Source organism: Lynx rufus, unplaced genomic scaffold, assembly GCF_022079265.1.
Source record: "Lynx rufus isolate CCGP_SWC_20201006 ecotype Redwood Valley unplaced genomic scaffold, mLynRuf1.p SCAF_23, whole genome shotgun sequence".
Classification (NCBI taxonomy): Eukaryota; Metazoa; Chordata; class Mammalia; order Carnivora; family Felidae; genus Lynx; species Lynx rufus.
The window spans coordinates 7,924,075-7,950,534 of record NW_025814838.1 but is presented as its reverse complement, the minus strand read 5'-3'; the positions used below and the strand labels follow the sequence as shown (position 1 = coordinate 7,950,534).

Here is a 26,460-nt window from a genome sequence, read left to right as displayed (position 1 = left end):
ATGACCTGAGCCCAAGTCAGAAGCTCAACCGACTGAGCCACCCAGGCGCCCCCTGACAGTTTCTTTCTTATATTTATGAGTCTCTCTTGGTTTGTTTTGTCTATTTGTTTTGTTTTGTAGATTCTACATGCAAGGGAAATTATTTGGTATTGTCTTTGATTTATTTCACTTAGCATGACACTCTCTAGGTCTATCCATGTTGTCAAAAATAGCAAGATTTCACTTTTTTAATGAGATTTATTGTCAAATTGGTTTCCATACAACACCCAGTGCTCATTCCAACAGGTGCCCTCCTCAGTGCCCATCACCCACCTTCCCCTTCCCCATCAACCCTCTGTTTATCCTCAGTTTTTAAGAGTCTCTTCTGGTTTGGTTCCTTCCCTCTCTAGCTATTTTTAGGCTTTTTTTATGGCTAAGTTATATTCCATTGTATATATTTACCACATCTTCTTGATCTGTTCATCAATGGATGGATACTTGGGTTGCTTCCATATCTTGGCTATGATAAATAATGCTAAAGGAAACATACAGGTACATGTATCTTTTTGAATTACTGTTTTTGTGTTCTGTGGGTAAATACCCAGTAGTGGAATTGCTGGATCATATAGTAGTTCTATTTTTAATTTGTTGAGGAACCTCCATACTGTTTTCCACAGTGGCAGCACCAGTTTCCATTCCCACTAACAGATTCTTTTTTTCCCACATCCTCACCATCACCTGTTGTTTCTTGTGTTACTGATTCTAGCCATTCTGACAGGCATGTGGTGATTCTCCTTGTGGTTTTGATTTGCATTTCCCTGATGATAAGTGATGTTGAGCATCTTTTCATGTGTCCGTTGGACTTCTGTATGTCTTCTTTGGAGAAATGTCTGTTTTTTAATTGGATTATTTGTTTTTTGGAGTTGAGTTGCATAATTTATATATATAAAAACTATATACATACATATGTATATATACATATATATACGTATATATACATATGTATATATCATGGATATTAACCCCTTATTGGTTATCATTTGCAAATAACTTCTCCCAGTCAATGTGCTGTGTTATTGTTTTGCTGATGGTTTCCTTCCCTGTGCAAAAGCTTGTTTGGGTGTAATCTCAATAATTTAATTTTGCTTTTGTTTTCCTTGTCAGAGACCTGTCTAGAAAAATGTTTCTACAGTCAATGTCAGATTACTGCCTGTATTTTCTTCTAGAAATTTTTGGTTTGCAAACATTTTCCTTTATTCTGTATGTAGCCTTTCCATTTTGTTGATTGTTTCCTTTGCTTCTCAGAATCTTTTTAGTTTGGTGTAGTCAAACTACTCTATCTTTTATTTTGTTTCCTGTGCTTTTGACTTCATATCCAAAAAAAATCATTGCCAAGACCTATGTCAAGAGGCTTTTAACTCAGTGTTCTCTTGTAGGAGTGGATCTTTTTTTTTATGTATTCAGTTACTCTGTCTTTTGATTGGAGAGTTTAATCAGTTTTTATTTAACACAGATTTTGATAAGGAAGTACTATTGCTAATCATGTCCCATTTGCCTTGAAGTTCTTATGTCCTTCTTTTCATCTCTTGCTGTCTTCATTTCCTTTTTACTAATTTTTGTATTGATATGTTTTGATTTCTTTTTTTCTTTTGTGTAATTTCTAGGCATATTTTCTTTGTGGTTATTATGGGACGTACATAAAATATAACAGTATATTATAAGCTGATAACAACTTAACCTCCATTGCATATAAAAAACTGTTTTCTTTACTCCCCTCATAAAACTTTAGTTATTGATATCAGATTTATATCTATTTGTGTTGTGTATTGTGTATCTTATTATTTAGTTATACTTTTTAGTAAAAATATAACACTTTTTAGTTATAGTGTTTAATGCTTTTATCTTTTAACTTTTATAGTAGAATTAAAAGTAATTTAGGGGTGCCTGGGTGGGTCAGTCAGTTAAGCATCCAACTTCGGCTCAGGTCATTATCTCACAATTCATGAGTTTGAGCCCCGCGTTGGGCTCTGTGCTGATAGCTCAGTGCCTGGAGCCTGCTTCTGATTCTGTGTCTCCCTCCCTTCAGCTCCACCCCTGCTCACACTCTTTCTCTCTCTCAAAATAAAGAAAGATTAAAAACAAGTTTCTTTAAGTAATTTACCCACCACCATTACAATATAAATTATTCTGTATTTGTCTGTATATTTAACACTACCTGTGAGATTTATACTTTCATATGACTTTGTATTACTGTTTACCATCCTTTCTTTCCTTTTCTTTAAATCACCCTTTCTTTTCAATTTGAATAACTCCCTTTAGCATTTCTTATAATGCAGATATAGTGGTAGTAAACTCTCTTAGCTTTTGTTTGTCTAGTAAAATCTTGCTCCTTAATTTTTGAAAGACACTTTGCCATGTATAGTATTCTTGGTAATTTTTTCTTTGAGTACTTTGAATATATCTCATCATTCCCTTCTAGCCATCTTTTCAGGTTTCTGCTGAAAAATCAGCTAATAGTCTCATGTGTGTTCCCTTGTATGTGACAACTTGCTTTTCAAAACCCTCTCTTTGTCTTTGACTTTTTACTATTGGATTATAATGTGTTTTATTGTAGATATCTTTGGATTCATCTAGTATAGAACTTTTGCATTTGTGACCCGGAATGTCCATTTCTTTTCCTTGGTTCGGAAGTTTTCAGCCATTATTTCTTTGAATAAACTTTCTAACTCCCCCCACTTTCTCCCCATATGGGACTCTTATATTGCATTTATTGCTCTACTTAGTGATATTCCATAGGTCTCTTGGGCTTTATTTACTCTTTTTCATTCTTTTTTGTTTTCTTTTGTTCCTCTGAGTGAAATTATTCACTTGACTAATTAATTCACTTGACCAATTAATGACTTGACTTTGAGATCACCCATCCTTTTGTCCACTTTATGTAGTCCACTTTTGAACCTGTATAATGAATTTTTCAATTTAGTTACTGTATTCTTCAGCTCTGCAACTTCTTTTTGGTACTTCTTTTTTTTTTTTAATTTACATCCAAATTAGTTAGCATATAGTGAAACAGTGATTTCAGGAGTAGATTCCTTAATGCCCCTTACCCATTTAGCCCATCCCCCCCTCCCACAACCCCTCCAGTAGCCCTCTGTTTGTTCTTCATATTTAAAAGTCTCTTATGTTTTGTCCCCCTCCCTGTTTATATATTGTTTTTGCTTCCCTTCCCTTATGTTCATCTGTTCTTTGTCTTAAAGTCCTCATATGAGTGAAGCGATATGATATTTGTCTTTCTCTGACTCATTTGCTTAGCATAATACCCTCTAGTTCCATCCACATAGTTGCAATTGGCAAGATTTCATTCTTTTTGATTGCTGAGTAATACTCCATTATGTGTGTGTGTGTGTGTGTGTGTGTGTGTGTGTGTGTACACCATTCATCTTTATCCATTATATGGATATATATATGGATTATATACACACACACACACACACACACACACACACCATTTATCTTTATGCATTCATCCATGATGGACATTTGGGTTCTTTCCATACTTTGGCTATTGTTGATAGTGCTGCCATAAGCATGGGGGTGCATGTGTCCCTTCGACACAGCACACCTCTATCCCGTGGATAAATGCCTAGTAGTGTAATTGCTGGGTCGTAGGGTAGTTCTATTTTTAGTTTTTGAGGAACCTCCATACTGTTTTCCAGAGTGGCTGCACCAGCTTGCATTCCCACCAACAATGCAAAAGAGATCCTCTTTCTCTGCATCCTCACCAACATCTGTTGTTGCCTGAATTGTTAACGTTAGCGATTCTGACAGGTCTGAGGTGGTATCTCATGGTGGTTTTGATTTCTATTTCCCTGATGATGAGTGATGTTGAGCATTTTTTCATGTGTTGGTTGGCCATCTGGATGTCTTTTTGGAGAAGTGTCTATTCATGTCTTTTGCCCATTTCGTCACTGGATTATTTGTTTTTTGGGTGTTGAGTTTGATAAGTTCTTTGTAGATTTTGGATACTAACCCTTTATCTGATAGGTCACTTGCAAATCTCTTCTCCCATTCTGTCAGTTGCCTTTTAGTTTTGCTGATTGTTTCCTTCGCTATGCAGAATATTTTATTTTGATGAGGTCCCAGTAGTTCATTTTTGCTTTTGTTTCCCTTGCCTCCAGAGACGTGTTGAGGAAGAAGTTGCTGTGGCCAAGATCAAAGAGGTTTTTGCCTGATTTTTCCTCGAGGATTTTGATGGCTTCCTGTCTTACATTTAGGTCTTTCATGCATGTTGAGTTTATTTTTGTGTCTGGTGTAAGAAAGTGGTCCAGGTTCATTCTTCTGCATGTCACTGTCCAGTTTTCCTAGCACCACTTGCTGAAGACACTGTCTTTATTCCATTGGATATTCTTTCCTGCTTCATCAAAGATTAGTTAGCCATACATTTTTGGGTCCATTTCTGGGTTCTCTATTCTGTTCCATTTCTGAGTGTCTGTTTTGTGCCAGTACCTTACTGTCTTGATGATTACAGCTTTGTAGTATACCTTGAAGTCTGGGATTGTGATGCCTCCTGCTTTGGTTTTCTTTTTCAAGATCACTTTGACGATTCAGGGTCTTTTCTGGTTCCAAATAAATTTTAGGATTATTTGTTCTATCTCTGTGAAGAATGCTGGTGTTACTTTGATAGGGATTACATTGAATATGTAGATTGCTTTGGGTAGTATTGACATTTTAGCAATATTTGTTCTTCCTATCCAGAAACATGGAATATTTTTCCATTTTTTTGTGTCTTCTTCAATTTCTTTCATAAGCTTTCTATAGTTCTCAGTGTGTAGTTTTTTTCACCTCTTTGGTTAGATTTATTCCTAGGTATTTTATGGTTTTTTGCACAACTGTGAATGGGATCGATTCCTTGATATCTCTGTCGCTTCATTGTTGGTGTATAAGAATGCAATCAATTTCTGTGTGTTGATATCCTGCAACCTTGCTGAATTCATGGATCATTTCTAGCAGTTTTTTGGTGGAATCTTTTGGGTTTTCCATAGAGAGTATCATGTCATCTGCGAAGAGTGAAAGTTTGATCTCCTCTTGGCCGATTTGGATGCCTTTTATTTCTTTGTGTTGTCTGATTGCAGAGGCTAAGACTTCCAATACTATGTTGAATAACAGTGATGAGAGTGGACATCCCTGTCTTGTTCCTGACCTTAGGGGGAAGCTCTCAGTTTTTCCCCATTGAGGATGATATTAGCATTGGGTCATTCATATATAGCTTTTATGATCTTAAGGTATGCTCCTTTTATCCCTACTTTCTTGAGGGCTTTTATCAGGAAAGGATGCTGTATTTTGTCAAATGCTTTCTCTGCATCTATTGAGGGGATCATATGGTTCTTGTCCTTTCTTTTATTGATGTGATCAATCACGTTAATTGTTTTGTGGATATTGAACCAGCCCTACATCCCAGTTATAAATCCCACTTGGTCGTGGTGAATAATTTTTTTAATGTATTGTTGGATCTGGTTGGCTAATGTCTTGTTGAGGATTTTTGTGTCCATGTTCATCGGGGAAGCTGGTCTACAGTTCTCCTTTTTAGTGGGGGTCTCTGTCTGGTTTTGGAATCAGGGTAATGCTGCCTTCATAGAAAGAGTTTGGAAGTTTTCCTTCCATTTCTATTTTTTGGAACAGCTTCAAGAGAATAGGTGTTAACTCTTCCTTAAGTGTTTGGTAGAATTCCCTTGGAAAGCCATCTGGCCCTGGACTCATTTTTTGGCAGATTTTTGATTACTAATTCGATTTCCTTACTGGTTATGGGTCTGTTCAAATTTTCTATTTCTTCCTGTTTCACTTTTGGTAGTGTATATGTTTCTAGGAATTTGTCTGTTTCTTCCAGATTGCCCATTTTGTTGGCATATAATTGCTCATAATATTCTCTTATTATTGTTTTTATTTCTGTTGTGTTGGTTGTGATCTCTCCTCTTTCATTCTTGATTTTATTTATTTGGAGCCTTTCCTTTTTCTTTTGATCAAACAGGCTACTGGTTTATCAATTTTGTTAATTCTTTCAAAGAACCAGGTTCTGGTTTCATTGATATGTTCTACTGTGTTTTTAGTTTTGATAGCATTAATTTATGCTCTAATCTTTATTATTTCCTGTCTTCTGCTGGTTTGGGGTTTTATTTGCTGTTCTTTTTCCAGATCCTTATGGTGTAAGGTTAGGTTGTGTATCTGAGATCCCCTTTCTTCTTTAGAAAGGCCTGGGTTGCTGTATACTTTCCTCTTATGACCCCCTTTGCTGCATCCCAGAGGTTTTGGGTTGTGGTGTTATCATTTTCATTGACTTCTATATACTTTTTAATTTGCTCTTTAACAGCTTGGTTAGCCCATTCATTCTTTAGTAGGTGTTCTTCAGTCTCCAAGTATTTGTTACCTTTCCAAACTTTTTCTTGTGGTTGATTTTGAGTTTCGTAGCATTGTGATCTGAAAATATGCACGGTATGATCTCGATCTTTTTGTACTTACTTAGGGCTGATTTTTGTCCCAGTATATGGTCTATTCTGGAGAACATTCCATGTGCACTGGAGAAGAATGTATATTCTGCTGCTTCAAGATGAAATGTTCTGAATATATCTGTTAAGTTCATCTGGTCAGTGTTTCATTCAAAGCCATTGTTTCCTTGTTGATTTTTTTATTAGATGATCTGTCCATTGCTCAGAGTGGGGTGTTGAAGTCTCCTACTATTATGGTATTAACTATTGATGAGTTTCTTTATGTTTGTGATTAATTGATTTATATATTTGGGTACTGTCACATTTTGCACATAAATGTTTGCAATTATTAGGTCTTCTTGGTGGATAGACCCCATGATTATGATATAATGCCCTTCTGCTTGTCTTGATACGGTCTTTATTTTAAAGTCTAGATTGTTTGATATAAGTATGGCTACTCCAGCTTTCTTTTGTTGACCATTAGCATGATAGATGGTTCTCCATCCCCTTATTTTCAATCTGAAGGTGTCTTTAGGTCTAAAGTGGGTCTCTTGCAAACAGCATATAGATGGATCTTGTTTTCTTATCCATTCTGTTATCCTGTGTCTTTTGATTGGAGCCTTGAGTCTACTGACATTTAGAGTGAGTAATGAAAGATATGAATTTATTGCCATTATGATGCTTGTAGAGTTGGAGTTTCTGGTGGTGTTTTCTGGTCCTTTCTAATCTTTGTTGCTTTTGGTATTTGTTTATTTTTATATGTATATTTTCATCTTTTCTCCCCTCAGAGAGTCCCCCTTAAAATTTCTTGCAGGGCTGGTTTAGTGGTCACAAACTCCTTTAGTTTTTGTTTGTCTGAGAAACTTTTTCTCTCTCTCCTTCTATTTTGAATGACAGCCTTGTTGGATAAAGAATTCTTGGCTGCATATTTTTCCAATTCAGCACATTGAATATATCCTGCCACTCCTTTCTGGCCTGCCAAGTTTCTGTGGATAGGTCTGCCACAAACCTGATCTGTCTTCCCTTGTAGGTTAGGGACTTTTTTTCCCTTGCTGCTTTCATGATTCTCTCCTTGCCTGAGTATTTTGTGAATTTGACTATGATATGCCTTGATGGTTGATTTTTGTTGAATCTAATGGGGGTTCTCTGTGCTTCCTGGATTTTGATGTCTGTGTCTTTCCCCAGGTTAGGAAAGTTTTCTGCTATGATTTGCTCACATAACCCTTCTACCGCTATTTCTCTCTCCTCTTCTGGGACCCCCTATGATTTTGATTTTGTTCCTTTTTAATGAGTCACTGATTTCTCTAATTCTTAAATCATGCTCTTTTGCCTTAATCTCCCTCTTTTTTTTTCTGTTTCATTATTCTCTATAAGTTTGTCCTCTATATCACTTATTCTCTGTTCTGCCTCATCCATCCTTGCCGCCGCTGCATCCATCCATGGTTGCCGCTCAGTTATAGCATTTTTAATTTCATTCTGGATATTTTTTACTTCTTTTATCTCTGCAGAAAGGGATTCTAATCTATTTTTGACTCCAGCTAGTATTCTTATTATCGTGATTCTAAATCCTGGTTCACACATCTTGCTTGTGTCTGTGTTGATTAAATCCCTGGCTGTCGTTTCTTCGTGCTCTTTCTTTTGGGGTGCTCTTTGTTTTGTCATTTTGAAGGGAGAAAAGGAATTAATGAGGTAGAAAAATTGAAAATAAAAAATTGAAATAAAAAAATATTAAAATTAAAAATTAAAAACACACACAAAAATAAAATAGATGATGCTAGATCCTTGGAGTGTTTTGGTCTGGGTGTTGAAAGTGGTTTGACAGATTAGAGAAAAAAAGGTCAGAGCAGAAAAAAAAGGAAATCATTTGAGAATTTGAAAAAAATACACTGAAGTAGACTAAAATGAGATGATGGGGGTAAAATAGAATTTGAAAAAATTTACAGAAAAGTAAAAAATATAGTAATAAAAATTTAAGAAAAATATTTTTAATAAAAATTAAAAATAAAAATGAATTTTTTCTCTTTCTGTATTCAAGAAAAAGAAGTGCAAAAAAGAAAAAGAAAAAAAGAAAGAAAGAAAATTGAATAGATGAACCTGCTAACAGATTGAAGTAGGGCTGAAATTACTTTGTTTTCCCCTAGAAATCAGTCTCTGTAGCGCTTTATAGTCCATAAACTAACCTGGTCGATAGACTTGTGTTCTTGAAGAGCAAAGTTGGCCCGGGCTCAGTGTAACAGCTCCGCTCTCCACTAGAAGGCACTGCAAGCCTACTGGGGTGTATTGTTGCGGTGCTCATAGGTGCGTATGCACATGCCTGGGAGTGGTGAAAACGGCACCACCCAGCTACCCAGTCTGTTCTCCCAGATCAGCAATCATGCACCCGTCCTCTATCTTCAGCTTTCATCCACTCCCTGCTTTTTCACTCTCTGTGACCAGGCCCCAGGCAGTACCTCTCTCCTGAGTTTTGTCTCAGATGCAGCTGTTTTCCCCGGCCCCTTACTTCTGAAGGACTGCGGCTTTGACCTCTTCCGCCCCTCTGCAGGAGGGTCTCACCGAGCAGTGGCCGAATGAGCAATGGCCAAATGTCGGCTGCACCTAGGAACACTTGCTGGACCCTGCTGCTGCCGGTGTCCCGAGACTGCGGCCAGGTGCCAGCCCACCCCAGAAAAAGTTTGCGAGATAGTGTAGCAGCAGCATTTCAGGGATTATGGAAAATCACAACACACATCTGGCACCAGGCTTCACACTTACCGACCTTGTTCCAGCACCGGTGAATGTGACTGTTTTCTGGGATCTGCTGGGACCAGGTGGCTTCAACAGTCTCTACCAAATGTCCTTCCAGCAGTGGAACCACTTTTCCCTGTGTGGCTTGAGAACTTCCTGGACCCCACTCTGTTCCTGGGGATTTGCCCTTCCCACCAGAGCACCACCAGGTATCGAGCTGAGGAGTTGCAGCCTTTGCACTCCCTTTGTTTACAGTGCTAATGGAATTTAAACCTTCTCCTTTCTCCTTTCTCCTTTTTAGTTTAGTCCCTGTGGCTGTTTCCAATTTTCCACTTTCTCTCCAGCTGCTTTTGGGGAGGGGTACTTTTCCCGTATTCTGCCCCCCTCCCCAGTCTCAGTCCTCTCTCCACCCACAAAAGCGGTTCCCTACCCTCAGCAGCTTCTTGCTCCCCAAATTCACCTCTCTGTGCCACGTACCTGATGAATTCTGTAGTTCAGGTTGTGCAGACTGTTGTGCTAATCCTCCAATCAGTTTCCTAGGTGTGTAGGATGGTTTAGTATTGGTCTGGCTGTATTTCATGGATGTGAGACACACAAAAAACTTCCATGCTGTTTCGCCATCTTGGCTCCTCCTCGGAGCCTCTTTTCGGTACTGCTTAAACTTTCTGTTTCTTGGTTGAAATTCTCACTTTGTTCATGCATTGGTATCCTGACCTTGGTGAGCATCTTTATTATGTTATTTTAAATTCTCTGTCAGGTAAGTTATATAGATCCCCATTTAATAGAGCCATATTCTGGATATATGTTTTCTTATTGGAAAACATTTCTGTGTCTGCTTCTCTTGATTTTTTCCATCCCATTTAGTGTTATATTTTCTAGTTTCCTTGCATGTTTTTTTCATTTTTATAATTCAATTTGTGAATAAAATAATAGTGGAGACTAAAGTAACTGATAATTATCCTCAGTAAATGGTATAACGTGGTCTATTAGGCCACTGTTATGGAAGACTGAGTTAATATAACCTGTATTTGAGCAAATATTGGGATGTATTACACCTTTATTTAGATTTTCTTTATCACTGTCTTCAAGTGTGTTAGTAATAGGATCAGGATTTTGCTCTTAGCAGAGGATGGGATCTGTATATGAATGAGATCATGGGGATCTCTTGAAGCTATAATTCAGTTCCCAGCTTTTAGATCTGACAAATGCTCTTTGCTTTCCATTTCTAAACTATTTTCTTTACCTCAAAGGTTTTCTCTCTATGCTGCTGCCCTATTCCTACCCTTTAAAGGCCCATTGTAATAAAGGACTGATGTTCCTCAGAAGTATTTTTCTTAGCTTTTTTGTCCTGTCCTGAGCTATCAGAGTACCACTGCAATGTTTTCACAAAGTTCTGAAGAGCCCTGAAGGCATTTTTGTTCATTTGTTTGTTTGTTTGTTTGTTTTTACTGCCTTACCCTTCCCCCAAACCCCAGCTGCACCTTTGAGGGCCTAGGCAGTGCAGGTAGTGGAGGTGGAGACTACTTTGGAAAGGTTTCTCAGATCTCTGAAGGAAAGGACTTGTATCTGATTAATTTACTCCCTTACATATAATAGGCACCCAATGTATATCTGTTTAATGAATATTAACCTTGTTTTCTCAGATTTTAGTGTCAGTAGAACAAGAGACTATGTAACAGAGATTTTTCCCTATCTCTGTTCTCTCAGTCCCTAAGAAAATTAATGAAATTACAAAAGAAGTATTTACTAGATTTCTTAGACTTGTAATCATATGATTAGCATGCCTTATATTCTACCTCACCCAAACCATGGAAAGCCAAGTGTGGTCTCACAAGAATATTGGAAATACAAAATTGTTTTATTCATTCTTCTAAATGGATTTTCGGGGCGCCTGGGTGGCGCAGTCGGTTAAGTGTCCGACTTCAGCCAGGTCACGATCTCGCGGTCTGGGAGTTCGAGCCCCGCATCAGGCTCTGGGCTGATGGCTCAGAGCCTGGAGCCTGTTTCCGATTCTGTGTCTCCCTCTCTCTCTGCCCCTCCCCCGTTCATGCTCTGTCTCTCTCTGTCCCCAAAATAAATAAACGTTGAAAAAAAATTTTTTTAATGGATTTTCTCAGGTGTGGGATACCACATGGTCATGGTGAAGGAGGCTCACTGCAATGTTGAAGAAATCTTAAAATGTATTCAGTATCATATACCAGAAGCCACTTTGGAGAAGAATGTTAATAATGAAATATCTTTTCTTCTACCCAAAGAGTATACACACAGGTATGAGTCCAAAGAATGTAAAATGATTGATGTTTAGATAACCGGATGTTATTATTGCTCTTTCTGGTTTCTTTAGGCATAGCAAGTAGAATTTATTTAACAAACCAAAACTCCAGTCATTGCTATCACTTGCACTGAAAAGAAGGATTCTGCTTTTGGCTATAGATTCCTGGTTTTAATTGGTTATAATGGATGGTATTGGTAGAGTAAAACTTGTCTGGTGAGTGAAGTGAATGGAAATATAAATATAATGAGATAAAAATTTAGTGGTGGCTCTTGAAGTCAAGGTGACAAGAACTTCGAGTAAATAGGCAGTTTGACTACACTAGCTAAGCAAGTTTTTCATCAAAGGGAATCACAAAGAATAATAACTGTACCTAAGACAACCATCCTAATAAAGGGAAATGGAAACTAAGCGTACTTATCAGAGACTTTCAGAGTATGATATTTTTATCTTCTTGTAATATACAAGTAAGGAGTTGATGTAGTATTCCCTAAAGTAAAGCCAGTTGTCATATTCAAGAAGAATATGAAGGACTTTAATGCCCTCTTTTCTAGTAAATCTGAAAGTTCTTGAGAATCAGCAGAATGGTATAGTGTGATCAGGCACCAGAATGGAACTAAAATTCTAGTCATATTCTGGAATAAGAGAATGAAATACCGTGGAGAATTAGAAATAAAATTCTAGATATGTAACCTCAAAGATGCATGGTGGTTGACTCATTCAGTAAAGTTGGGAGTCAGATGAGTGCTTTGGCCCATTGTGACATTTGTGATCCATGTGAAATGCACAGTCTCTCTTGAAGGAGACATAAAGGTAAACCACTTCTTTAAACTTATCACACTATCTGCCTGTCTTTATTCATGTGGACACAAATGGCATTCTCAAAAAATGTCTAAAACTGGAAATGAAAATATTCTGAAGGAGATGATATCTTCTGTGTATTTGTTTCATATTTATAAAATGTATTCTTATTTATTGTATCATATCTTCATATTCATATTGATAATATCTTCTCCATATTTTATCATACCTTCATATTTGGAAGCAAAGGATGTTTATCACATATTCTTACTAATCATTTGGGCTTCAAGAACAGAAAAAGAAAGAAGATCCAGAAGGTGAACAACTAATTATACATTGCTGGGCAATAAATTCAGATTTAGAATGATGGACTCACTACAGAATAAACTGAAAGCCATGAAATTAGGGAAGAATGTGTTTTTCTAACAGGGAGATGTTTTAAAGTATGAAATAGGAAAAACAATTTTAAGACAAAAATACCTATGGATCTATTTTTTCAGAGTATAATATGAAAAAAAAAAGAAATGATGGTTACAATTCTTAGTGATCTTTCCTTCCAGCTAAGATTTTCATAGCTAATAATAATTGAGCACTAACTGTTTGCAAGATGTTGTTCTAATAAGGATTTATTCACAAATCTGAATAAACAATAAGGAAGAGAAAAAGAATGTTAACAGCATATACTTGTATTCTGATTCATTGAATGTATCTCGTAAGGAAAGTACTCTTGAAACTTTACAACAGTGTTGTAACTTGCTGTAAAACAGTGCTGAGACTTGTTGGAATGAAGCTTAAGTTCAGAATGTAGCAGTGGAGTGATATGCAGCCTTCCGAAGGCACAGAGACATAAGATGGGTCTCATAATAGTGCTACATATCAGGGAATATTTACAGGCTTAAAGTTCATGAGTTAGAGACTGTCCTGCTCTCACTCTTTTTTTCTGTCTCAAAAATAAATAAACATTTTTTTAAATTTTTTGAAGAGGCTATAAATATAAAGGGAAACCAGCAGGTGATAATAGGAAGAAAAAGAAACAAGTATAATTTTGTGAAACTCCTACAAGTTAAAAGGAGGAAGTGTGTTATTCCTGATATAAGGTTTAATTAAGCAGGACAACATAATAAAGAGAGTAATCAAGTATAGTCATGCAACAAATATTTCATTTACCTCAAAGCAGCTTTCCTGATGGGTCTCTGAGGATTGTCGCCAACAAATATGTCTTAGAAAAGTGGAGGAAATAAAAAAAAAACTAACTCTCTATTTCTAATTCTGATAATCAAGAAAATGTTGGTTGAAGGAAAAAAGAGTCAGATATTTTACGGAAAATGTACAACATCATGGTAAATTTCATGGTAGGAAAGAAGGAAGGATCTGGTATTTTTAGATACAGGCCAATATTGGAAGATACATAGAAAAGCAAGTTTCCATAACATAACCTCAAGATTGTTTGGAAGCTTCAAAAATGAAATTTTTACCACAGATCCCAAAGATAGAGAAAATAGACTGACAGCTAAAATTCAATAAACAAGAATAATAGAGTTGTTACAGAATATCATGAGGAATTTTATCACCCCAATCTGTTATTCAACAGTAATTTAAAAAGTAGTTCATTTCATGTTAATTTAGGGTGTCTTGAGCAAGTCTGGCTCCTAAGCAGAAAATTTGGAAAGGTATATGAGGGTTACAAGAATCTATTTGGTAGAGCAGAAGAAAAGCTAGTATTTGAGACAAGGTCCAGCAAGTTAACCAGGAAGAAATAGAAGGGAAATTAAATGTGCACATGAAAGCTCCAGATAATTGTTATGCTTCGGCAAGGCTTCTTTTGAAGTGTTCTGAAACCTTCCTCTAGTCTGGTTTCAACTTGTCTTAAAGGCATAAGATTTTGAGGTTAGGATATGGAAATGAGAAAAAGAAAAGTCTAAAATATCATCAAGAAGGAAAAGAAGCTTCAGTGCTGGGGTCAAGGAAAGAAAAAATTTTAACTCCTGTTTTGATTCAATCTTTTGATCAAAGTAAATGATCTTTCAACTTAAAATATAAGAACAAACAAAGAGGGAGAAATTTTCATTGTGCTTCTCACAGCTGTAAGTAACTTCAAGTCTCCAAGCTAGGATAAAGTGCATATGAGGCACACCACTATGAAGTGACTGCAGAGGAATAAATGTTAGTTCAGATGGAATAACTTTGCAACAAATAAGGGAAGAAAATCAAATGTATTCAATTTTACCTTTTTATAAGAGATATGATGTCTCACGTTTAGAAAGATTATACCAAATAATAAGATTAAGTTAATAGTAAATCAAGAGAGATTAAGTCAAAAAGAAATGGTGATACAATTGGATTCAAACACAAGGCCATTTATCTCCAAACTTTATGTTCTCCCATCGACACCCGTTGTGTTAGAAAACTGGAGATGTGCCAATCCAATTCTAATTTTAAACTTCAAAAATTGACATTGATGATCCCATGGTTGATTCACAAAGAAAACAATCAAACACAACAAAACCTAGAATGAGAACTAAGAAATCACTAAATCATGCAAAAACTCATCTTAGTCTTGGACAGAATTCCCTCCACATGTTTCTTCCACATGATGGATAAACATCAATCTCTTTCATAAAGGTGAAAAGGGAAAGAATGCCTGTAGAAAAGATACTGCATTTTGAAATAAAAGCACCAATCTAAGAAATAATAAGAAATGCCTACTTTGAAAATAATTTCCCAAAATGAAAAACTTTAGAAACTCTCTGCTTTATAGTCTCAATCAAATTAAAGAGAACACTTGAACAATTAAAGAGAACACTTGGAGGAGGGAAAATGGGATAAAATGATATGAAATTCTTGATTGACTAGTAAAAAACTGACCAAATAATTGTGGCAGAAAAGAGAACTCCTGAAGGAGAACACTGTGTCAAGAATTCTTCCCAGAACTATGAAGAAAACTGCAAAAAATAAAGAGACCAACCAGTACATTACCACTACACACTCACAGGAATGGCTAAAACTAAAAAGGCAGATTATAGCATATAAACATGGTAAATGGATCTCCTTGCTGATAGAAGTATAAAATGGTAAAACTGCTTAACATGTAAACTTAGTAAACATTGCTATGTTTACTAAGCTAAATATGTGCTTATCCTACGACTCAGCAATTATTCCTAATATATACCTAAAAAAACACTTGTCCCTGAGAAGAGACGTAGAAGAGTGTTTATATTTGTAGACACTATTCATAATAGCTCCTAAATGTCTGTCAGCAGGAAAATGGAAGAATATAGCAATAAAAAGAAAAAAACTATTAGTATATACAATATGAATGAATCTCGCAGACATGGAAACATTAGGAAAAAATATATAGACTGTAGGATTCCATTTATATGAAGTTCAAGAAAAGAAAAAAAAATCTTTAGTTATGGAATTCTAGAATTAAAATCACCTCTATAAGAGGAGTGCCTGGCTGGCTCAGTCAGTGGACCATATGACTCTTGATCTTAGGGTTGTAAGTTTGAACCCTACATTGGGTGTAGAGATGACTTAAAAATAAAATCTTTTTTTAATATTTATTTAGAGAAGGAGAGAGAGAAAGCAGGCACAAGCCGGGTAGGAGTAGAGAGAGAGGGGAGGGAATCCCAAGCAGGCAAAGCCCGATACAGGGCTCAACCCCACAACCCTAAGATGATGACCTGAGCTACTATCAAGAATCAGGTGCTTAACCAATGGAGCCACCCAAGTGCCCCCAAAATAAGATCTTTTTTAAAAAAATAATAAAATTACCATAAAATGCCTAGGTGTGTGTGTGTGCGCACGTCGGGGGGGGGGGTTGTGTGCACACATAGACACAGGGAAGGAAGTTATTGATTAAGAAAGGGCCTTGGGAAATCCCCCTGTGGGGTTCTGGAAATGTTCTCTATCTTATCTGGGTGGTTATCCAGGTATGTACATATGTGAAAATTAGTTCATAAGTAGTACACTTTGTTATACCTCAGTAAAAAAATATCTTTATTTAAAAACATATGTAATGAAAAAAACTTCGTAATGGGTAGAATACATCAAATGTCAACAGTAGTATACTCTAGATGGTCACATTTTTTCTGTTTTTATATTTTTCTGTATTCTCCTCTTAAGTAGACTATATATTATCTTTATAATTTTATCTATATACTTATTAAATATATATTTATGTGTATTATAGATAACATGTATTATATATTGTATATAATAAATAACAAGACATATGAGAAAAACAGCTATACTCAAGATGGTCACTTTTATTTCTTTTTTATATTTTTTGTATTCATCTCAAGTATAATATATAGAATGTATATAATTATATTTGTTAAATATATACTATTTTATATATTATACATAATAAAATTTATATAATGAGAAAAATACATGTTCTTCACATTATGATTGGCTCATACAATAATTTTTTTTACCTATTATCTTTCTTCTTTACTGATTATCACTAAGGAGCCTAAAGTTTGCTCAGCTACAGAATCAAAAAGCTTATTTAGTTCTGAAGTGTATGAAATAGAAAGTGAATGTCTCCCATAATCACTGGGAAGATTTCTGTGTATATTTCTCAGGATCATTACATGCATATACTGACATGAATACAATATATTGTACATTGCATACATATACTGACATAGATACAATAATAATAATTAGTTTTACAGAAATGAAATCCTATCGTAATAGTGTTCTGAATCTTGTTTTGTTTACCTGAATCTTTGGTCAGCTGTTTATGGTAGGACTTTTAGGATTTCCTATTTTTAAGATAACTGAGGAAAAATCTACATTTTACTTAGATGTTATTGTATCATATCATACCATAATTTATTTGTTAAACTGTTAATGGGTATTTGTCTCCAGTTAGTGCTATATTTGTGCATTTAAAGCATTATACAAGTTTAATTTTGTGATGTATTGTATAAAGTCAAAGCAAACAAAAACAAATAAATATGCCAAATTATAGTGTATTAACAGTCGGTGTCTTTGGGGCCTGGTATTGTGATGATGTTTATATTTTTATAACTCATCTCTAAATATTTTATGATGCACACATATTAATTTCTTAACTAAAATTAAAGAAAAAAAAGAAAATGTGTGAATCCTAGCTGAAAAGTCAAGCACTAGGAATGAAGAAGCACCCAGAAGAAATGGACTTAAAACATATGAAGGCTGTCATGTAGGTAGATTATACATGTTCTATATAACTAAGGGTGTAAGTTTAGAACCAATGTGCAAAACTAGATGTATTGAATGGAAAACAATTTAAGTTTAAATATGGAGGAAATTTTTATCTTCCAAAAGAGTGAATTTTGAGTTCCTCCAACACTGAGAGGGACAAACACTTCACTTGCTCCTCATTGGGAATATATCCAATGGTTTTGAGACCTGGAGGGTTTTGGAAAAGATCATCTTTTAAACATGAAGTACTGTAAAATCTTCCCAGGAAAACTATTCTTTAAAACTCTTGATGTCTCTGGGGCACCTGGGTGGCTCAGTTGGTTAAGCTTCTGACTTTGGCCTAGGTCATGATCTTGAGGTTCATGAGTTCGAGCCCCATGTTGGGCTCTGCGCTGACAGCTAAGAGCCTGGAGCCTGCTTCAGATTCTATGTCTCCCTCGCTCTCTGCCCCTGCCTTTCTCTCTCCCCCTCTCTCAAAAATAAAAATAAACATTAAAAAAATTTTTTTAAAACCACTCTTGATGTCTCTACATTGCATCTGGCTCAATTTCCATGGCTTTTCTTGATTACTGAAACTGTATGTTCTTCTCTGCGTATAATTTTTACTATACCTACTCCATTTTCTATTTTTGAGTGACTTTTTCCCTGCTAATTGGAATATGTTTTTGTTATTATTTTTTTAAGTTTATTTCCAGTGAGAGAGTGCATGAGTGAGGAAGGGGCAGAGAGAGAGGGAGAGGGAGAATCCCAAGCAGGCTCCGTGCTGTCAGTGTGGAGCCTAGTGCCAGGCTCAATCCCACAACCCTGGAATTATGACTTCAGCCAAAACCAAGAGTCAGACATCAACTGACTGAACTACCCAGGCGCCGCCCTTTTTTTAAACTTACTGAATAAGAACCATAGCCTGTATATGTGCGTGATAAATTAACTCATGTGCCCTAGAGTCATTAGCATATATAGTCTTTTTGTAGTTTTATTTTTTTTTTAATTTTTTTTTTCAACGTTTATTTATTTTTGGGACAGAGAGAGACAGAGCATGAACGGGGGAGGGGCAGAGAGAGAGGGAGACACAGAATCGGAAACAGGCTCCAGGCTCTGAGCCATCAGCCCAGAGCCTGACGCGGGGCTCGAACTCACGGACCGCGAGATCGTGACCTGGCTGAAGTCGGAGGCTTAACCGACTGCGCCACCCAGGCGCCCCGACTTTTTGTAGTTTTAGAAGACCAGAATTATGTGTTTTCAAGAATTAAGTAGAATGGGAAACAATTTGCTGCAGCAGTTTGTGGGTTCTATTATAAGTATTGAAGTGAAGAATGAGCTACATTTTCCCCACTGCTGGGGGGAAATCAGTTCAAAATAAAAATATATAAGTAGGAAAATCTTCTGATTTGGTGCTAACATTTACTCCTCCCCTTCCCCATTTCCCTTCCCCTTCTTACTTTTATTCTAATTCTTATTCTAGCTTTGAAGCTCTGTTTACTGATCTGGAAAAGAGACGGTATGAGTTAGGTATTGCTAGCTTTGGTGCCTCTGTTACTACCATGGAAGAAGTATTTTTTAGGTGAGCAAGGATACATAGGGAAAATAAAAACCATGGCCAGGGGGTGGGGGGAGGACCACATCTTGGTCCCTTCTGTAAACTCACAAGGCTCAGAGTCACACATTAGAAATTTAAGAGGTGCAAGGAGAAGGGAACTGACATGATTTTTTCTACAGCAACACTGAAAAAATACTGCCATCATTTCAAAATAGGAGCATATATTTTGATATACTCAAAATATGACTAAGATGTTAATCTTTAACTTGAATCAGTTCAACCTAATGAAGCATTTAATACCTTGCACTAGTTTTCCTAGATTTACTATGTCTCACAGCAGTCCTGTGACTGGTGTTTGGGAACCACTACTCTACCCGAGTTACCCTGTTGCCTCCATATAATGCCCCCTGCCAAGTCAATAAGCAAACCAAGGAGGCTTCTGAATTGAATGTTGTGACTCACATTCTTCAAATAAGACATGGGATAGAACTGAAATTAAATGCTGTGTTCTATTTTTATGCAGAGTCAATAATATGGAAGATTCACAAGTAGATATCCCAGCTACCCAAACTCCACCTCCCTGTGTGATGAGTGAAGTCTCAGTTAAGAACCAGAATAGGAATATGAAAAGCAATGAGAGAGCACAGTGTTCCACCATGAATGAAAGTCCTGCTATTATGTTTAATACTGGGGTAAGCACCTTTGCTAAGAAACCTTATGTATATTTATTTGATTGGCGCACAAGAGTTGCATCATCTGTAATTTACTACTTGAACAAAGATGGTGTGGCATTCTTAGCCACTGCACCCCACCAGTTAGGGAGCAGTCTGTACCACGAACTAATTAATTTCCCAGTGCAGAAGTGATGAGGTCTAGATAAAGGTCACTCTCACCATTGCTATTCCTTAGTTCTTTTTTCTGTCTTAGAATTCTTTTATCTCAAATTGCTAACCCGGAAATTTGGTAGTTCACTGAAGCTAAAGAGAACTGGAAAGAGCATGGTTTTTAGTAATCAAGCATGCCCAGTGTTTTAAGTTTTTGCTGTGGGTATTCATACTGCATAAGGGATCTTTCCTTAATCAGTGCGATCCTCAGCGTGGGAAGTCCCTTCCCATGGGAAGTGAGTTGCCCAGCATTTCTTTGCTTCTTCTTCTAATTATCTCTTCCTCCTATAAGGAACTTGTTTGTTTGTTTGTTTGTTTGTATTTTGACTGTCAGGAGTCTGGGGAAAATCATCCTGTTGAGATTTTAAGTGTGTTATATGAAAATCCAGACCTTAAACACCATATTTAATACCTTACAATAGTGGCTAGCAAACTTGCAGAAAGGGATAATAGATATTTGAGGCAGGTTGCCCACTTGGTCTCTCTTGCAGTCACTCCAAAAAAGCAACCATAGACAATACAGAAATGAATGGGTATAGCTGTGTTCCAGGAAAATTTGGTTTACAAAAATAGGTCATAGTTTGTTGACCCCTGCCTTATAAAGAAAAGACTGATCAAACTCTCAGGTAGTATCACACTATGCTTAGATTCTAAGTATTTATGTAGGTAAATTTTATGTGTCTTCTACTATAAAATTCCAGAGTGTTCATTCATCTTAATGAATGTCATCATGAATGATCTGTTTGGGTCCATGAATATTGTAACACGGTGTTTTTTTTCTCCTTCTTTAGTATTCCCTCTACCACCAGCAGTTCTGTGCCATGTTCATAAAGAGGGCGCTGTTCAGTTGGAGGAATTGGAAATTGATTTTGCTACAGATGCTGGCACTTCTAGGTTCCTTTACTTTTCTCTCAAAGGCTGAAAATTTTTTACATAATAATGATGAAAAGGCCAGACAAATGGATTTGAATCAATATGGTCAAACTATAGTGCCTTTATCTATTTCTGGGAATTCTAATTTGACCCTGATTTTCCTAAAACATCTTAGGAGTATGCTAGAGTCTGACAAACACACACTTAAGGAAGTGCAAGGTAAGACTCTTTAAGTAAAAAAAGACTGCTCTTAGATGAAGATCTGGTTGTATGATTTGCAAAGAAGGTCTTAATGGTATATTTGGCTACAGTGTAACTAAAGACTTAATGGGCTAGTTCCTCTGAATACATTTGTTTTTAAGATACTAGCAATAATAGTTTACATTTACTGAGCCCTTGGTTTTGACAAGAACTCAGCTAAGCACTTTACCTGCATGTTATTTAATCTGAGCAATCACCCTGATTTATTTTTTAATGTTTTTTTAACGTTTACTTATTTTTTTTTTTTTTAAATTTTTTTTTTTTTCAACGTTTATTTTTGGGACAGAGAGAGACAGAGCATGAACGGGGGAGGGGCAGAGAGAGAGGGAGACACAGAATCGGAAACAGGCTCCAGGCTCTGAGCCATCAGCCCAGAACCCGACGCGGGGCTCGAACTCACGGACCGCGAGATCGTGACCTGGCTGAAGTCGGACGCTTAACCGACTGCGCCACCCAGGCTCCCCATAACGTTTACTTATTTTTGAAAGACAGGCAAAGTGCGACTGTGGGAGAGGCAGAGAGGGAGGGGGACAATGAATCCAAAGCAGGCTCCAGGCTCTAGGCTCTGAGCTGTCATCACAGAGTCCAAAGCAGGACTCGAGCCCATGAACTGTGAGATCATGACCTGAGCTCAAGTCAGACGCTTAACCAGCTGAGCCACCCAGGCACCCTATAGTAGATATTTTTATTCATAACATCAGTTAAATGAAGGGTACTGGCATTTAAGGAAGCAGTAATTTGCCCCATATCAGGCATGTAATAAATAGAGACTTTAATCTGTTCTGCTGACATCTGCAAACTTAACCACTCACTGCACTGCATTACCTCTCTGACCATAAAGTCTGTTTGTTCTCTTAAGTCATCATTTCCTCCCAGAGACTGCACTTTTTTTTTTAACTGTGATCTGATGAACAGTGTTCTTGAGTTAGCAAATAGCCTGAAGTTTTGGCAAGCTTGTATGGTTCTTTTTTTTCTGTCATTGAGGTTCTGTTGTAAAAATGCATTTCAGAAATGTTAATTGTTCTTTATAAACATCATACTGATACTGATTCTACAACCTACAAGTAATAGGTTGGCTGACTACGAATAATCATCCCTATTCTTCCTCCACTACAAATAGTAGGTAAGCCTTTGTTAACCAAGGTCATACAGTAAGGACAGAGGATAAAGAATAAAATCATTATTTTTAAAAAATTATGACATACTGCTTACATTAAAAAAGTAAAATGATTAAATATGCTTTATTATATTGATAATAAGACTGAAAAATACAATAGAATAATACAGTAGCCCCACTGATAAGCATTCTCAATTTAGTGTTATTATTTTAAAGTTCATTAGCTAGAAATTATCAAGTCGTAGAGAGATAATGTTTAGGCTTAGCCAGTCCTACTTTGTTTTTTAAGAACCTTACATGTACTTTTCTATCTTGTACTCTCATTAGCTTAGACACAGAACCTTTTATAAGTGAACTCTACTAATTTTACATGGTTTCTCTCTATTCCAAACTGCATGCCTTTTTTAACTGAAAATTTTAGGGTAAAGGTAGAGCGAGAACTTGCTCTCTCTTTTCCCCAAACTATAAGAAAATCTTTACTAACAAGGAAATTGTTTCTAGATAATTTCTCCTCTCTAACTTTCTTCTCAAATAGTATACACATTAACACTGGGGAAATCACTGCTAACTTTTTAAGCAGAACCACAAAATAAGTGAGTATGTGCTTTAGAAAGGATATGAGCTTATAATAACTGAAAAATGCCATCTGCCCTCCCAAACAACGGTTTACATTTCCTCTTCTTCCACAATTTAGATGAATGCCTCTTTTATGGAATTTATCTCACTGAATTACAATAGCGCATTTTTCATGTGCCTCTGAAACTAATTGTGGAGAGGCCAGAACTTCTTTTATATCTCTAGAACCTAACCCAATTCCTGGCACATAATGAGCATATAATTAAATATAATCTTATCAAACTGAATTAAATGTGAGGGAATGATTCGAAAGGGGAGGGATCCAATGTCAATGAAGTCAGCTAGGATATAATTGTGATAATCCAGGCAAGAGAGGTTAAGGCTGTGAAAGAAGGAAAGAAAGAAAGATAGGTTTGAAAGATCTCTGAAGAGGACTAAAGTAGATTTTGTTTTCCATTTAGAAGTGGAGGAGAATAAGAACCATTAGCACTGAATTTGATACTTTAACTTTTTGTTTTGAGATAATTGTCATTTTAGTGTTGTGCAAAATAATACTGAGAGATTCTGTGTACCAAGGGTAACATCTTGCAAAACTATAGTACAATATCCCCACCAGGATATTGACATTGATACAGAACATTCCATCACCACAAGGATCATTCCTGCTGCTCTCTTCATTCCCTATCTACCCTGGCAATCACTAATCTGTTCTCCACTTGTATAGCTTAATCATTTCAAGACATAAAAATGGAATCATATAATATGTAAACTTCTGGGATTGGCATTTCACTCAGCATAATTCTCTGGTGTGGTGTCTCTCCATAGTTCATTCCATCATATGTTATGAGCTGTTCCATCATGGGGACGTACCACAGTTTGTTTAACCGTTCACCCATTGAAGGACACCTCGTTCCCCGCCCCCCCCCAGTTTTTATCTTTTATGAATAAAGCTGTTATGAAACTTTGTGTACATATTTTTGTGTGAACCTACATCTTCAGTTCTATGGGATAAATGCCTGGGATTTTAATTTTAATTGTTGACTCATGATGGTTGCATGTTTGTTTTTTGAAGAAACTACAAAACTGTTTTTCAGGATGGCCATATCTTTTTATATTCCCACCAAAAATGAATGAGTGATCCAGTTCCTCTCATCTTCCCCAGCATTTGTGTTGTCACTATTTTTATGTTTATTTTAGCCATTCTGATAGATGTGTTGTGGTATTTCATTATGTTTTTTTATTTCAGGTTAGTTAACATATAGTGTAGTATTGGTTTCAGGAGTAGAATTTAGTAATTCATCACTTACATACAATACCCAGTGCTCATCACAAGTGCCCTCCCTGATTCCCATCACCCATTTACCCCTTCCTCCACCCACCTCTCCTCCAGCAACCCTCTATTTGTTCTCTGTATTTAAGACCATTTGAAACAACATGGATGGAACTAGAATGTATTATGCTAAGTGAAATACAAGTCGATCAGAGAAAGACATCGTATTTCACTCATATGTGGAAATTAAGAAACAAAACAGATGAACATAGGGGAAGGGAAAGAAAAATGAGATAAAAACAGAGAGGGAGGCAAACCTTAAGATTCTCATTGTTGTTTTAATTTGCCTTTGACATCCTTTCTTATGCTTATTGACATCTGTGTATCATGTTCAGTGAAATGTGTGTTCAAGTGTTTTGCTCATTTTCTAAGTGGATAGTGTTTTGTTTTGTTTTTTACTGTTGTTTTGAGAGTTAGTTATATATTCTCTCTCATACTGTTTATTATCTTTTCATTATCTTAATGGGTTCTGCAGGATAAAAGTTTTTTATTTGGATGAAGTCCCACATATTCATTTTCTTATGGATTGTGTATTTGGTGTCAAGTCTAAAACTCATTGCCTATTGAGGAGGGCACTTGTTGGGATGAGTACTGGGTATTGTATGTAAGCGATGAACCACAGGAATCTACCCCAAAAACCAAGAGCACACTTTACACACTGTATGTTAGCCAATTTGGCCATAAATTATGTTTAAAAAATAATTTAAAAACTCATTGCCTAGCCCTAGATCCTGAAAATTTTATCTTAAATGTTTATAGTTTTCTGAAATTTTTAGTTTTACACTTTACATCTAAAGTCATGATTCATTTGGCATTGACCTTAATACATGTGAGATGTGGGTCAAGGATAAATTTTGTACTTGTAGATGTCCAAGTGCTTCAATAACATTTGTTAAACTATGATATCCATTTAATTTTTCACACATTTATCAAAAATCATTTGGGTGCATGTGAGCCTATTTGGGGGCTCCCTTTTCTATTCCATTAACCTGTGTATCTCTTCCTTCATCACTATTACGTTTGATATGTGGTAGGCTGATTCCTCCCACTTTTTTCTTATTATCTAAAGTTTCTTAGTTCCTTTGTTTCCATTTAAATATTTTTTAAATTTTTTTAATGTTTGTTCATTTTGAGAGAGAGAGAAACAAAATGCAAGCAGGGGAGGGGCAGAGAGAGAGGAGGACACAGAATCTAAAGCAGGGTCCAGGCTCTGAGCTGTCAGCACAGAGCCTAATGCGGGGCTCAAACTCATGAACCATGAGATCATGACCTGAGCTGAAGACAGACACTTAGCTGACTTCAGAGCCACCCTGATGCCCCTCCATTTAAATGTTAGAATAAGCTTGTCTATAAATACAAAAATAAATTTTTGGAATTTTGACAAGATTTAATTAAATCTGTGTCTCAATTTGGGGAGAAGTGACATCTTTACTGTGTTGGATAGTCCATCCATGAACATAACTGATTTATTTAGAATTCCATGAAGAACTTTTTTCTTTCATCAGTGTTGCATACTTTTCATCGTACATGTCCTGTATGTATTTTGTTGAATTTACACCTAAACATTTCATTTCTTTAGCAAATATAAATGGTATTGTATTTTTAATTTTGGTGTCTATATGTTTATTCTAGTGTATAGAAAACAATTGATTTTTGTATGTTACTTGCAAACTTGATGAATTCATGCATTAGTTTCAAATTTTTGTGTGTGAATTCCTTTGGATTTTCTATATAGACAATCATGTCACCTGCAAATGAAAGCAGTTTTATTTCTTCTTTTATGATCTGCATATCTTTTATTTACTATTTATGCTTTACTGCCCTGGGTAGAACCTCTAGCACAGTGTTGGATCAGAGTGGTGAGAGTGGGCATTCTTTCCTTTGTTCCCGGTTTTAGGGGGATAGTAGGCAGTCTTTCATCAAAAGTATAATTTTAGCTATAGAGATTTTCTAGATGTTCTATATAAAAGTGAGGAAGTTCAGCTCTATAACTTTCTTTTTCAGAGTATTTTCATGACTGATTACTGAGTTTTGTCAGATGTTTTTTCTGCATAGATCGATATGATTATTAATGATTTTTCTTCAGCCTAAAATATGGTGGATAACATTGACTGAGTTTTAAATGTTGAACCAGCCTTGGATCCCTGGAATAGACCCCACGTGATCAGAGTTGCAATTATTTTCATGCTAAATTTTATTGCTAATATTTTGTTAAGGGGTGTTTCATTATATTTGTGAAGAATATTTGTCTGTAATTTTCCTTTTTTTTTTTTTAGTGCTGTCTTTCTTCTATTAGAGCAATACTAACTTGATAAAAAGAATTCAAAAATACTCCCTTCTCCTATATTTTCTGAAAGACATTGTGTATAATTAGTGTTGATTCGTCCTTAAACATTTGGTAGGAATTTCCAGTGAAAACATCTAGACCTAGAGA

General features: G+C 36.1%; 1 protein-coding gene across 1 annotated transcript in view; it reads left to right on the top strand.

Annotated features, from left to right (window-relative positions):
- The window catches only part of LOC124517903 (phospholipid-transporting ATPase ABCA3-like), a 188,133-nt gene that overhangs the window by 102,861 nt on the left and 58,812 nt on the right, over window positions 1–26,460 (top strand). Inside the window, exons 15-18 of the mRNA XM_047087601.1 lie at window positions 11,297–11,447; window positions 18,911–19,009; window positions 19,509–19,677; window positions 20,661–20,961. Coding sequence (XP_046943557.1) covers window positions 11,297–11,447; window positions 18,911–19,009; window positions 19,509–19,677; window positions 20,661–20,961 — 720 coding nt within the window. The remainder of the gene's footprint in view (window positions 1–11,296; window positions 11,448–18,910; window positions 19,010–19,508; window positions 19,678–20,660; window positions 20,962–26,460) is intronic.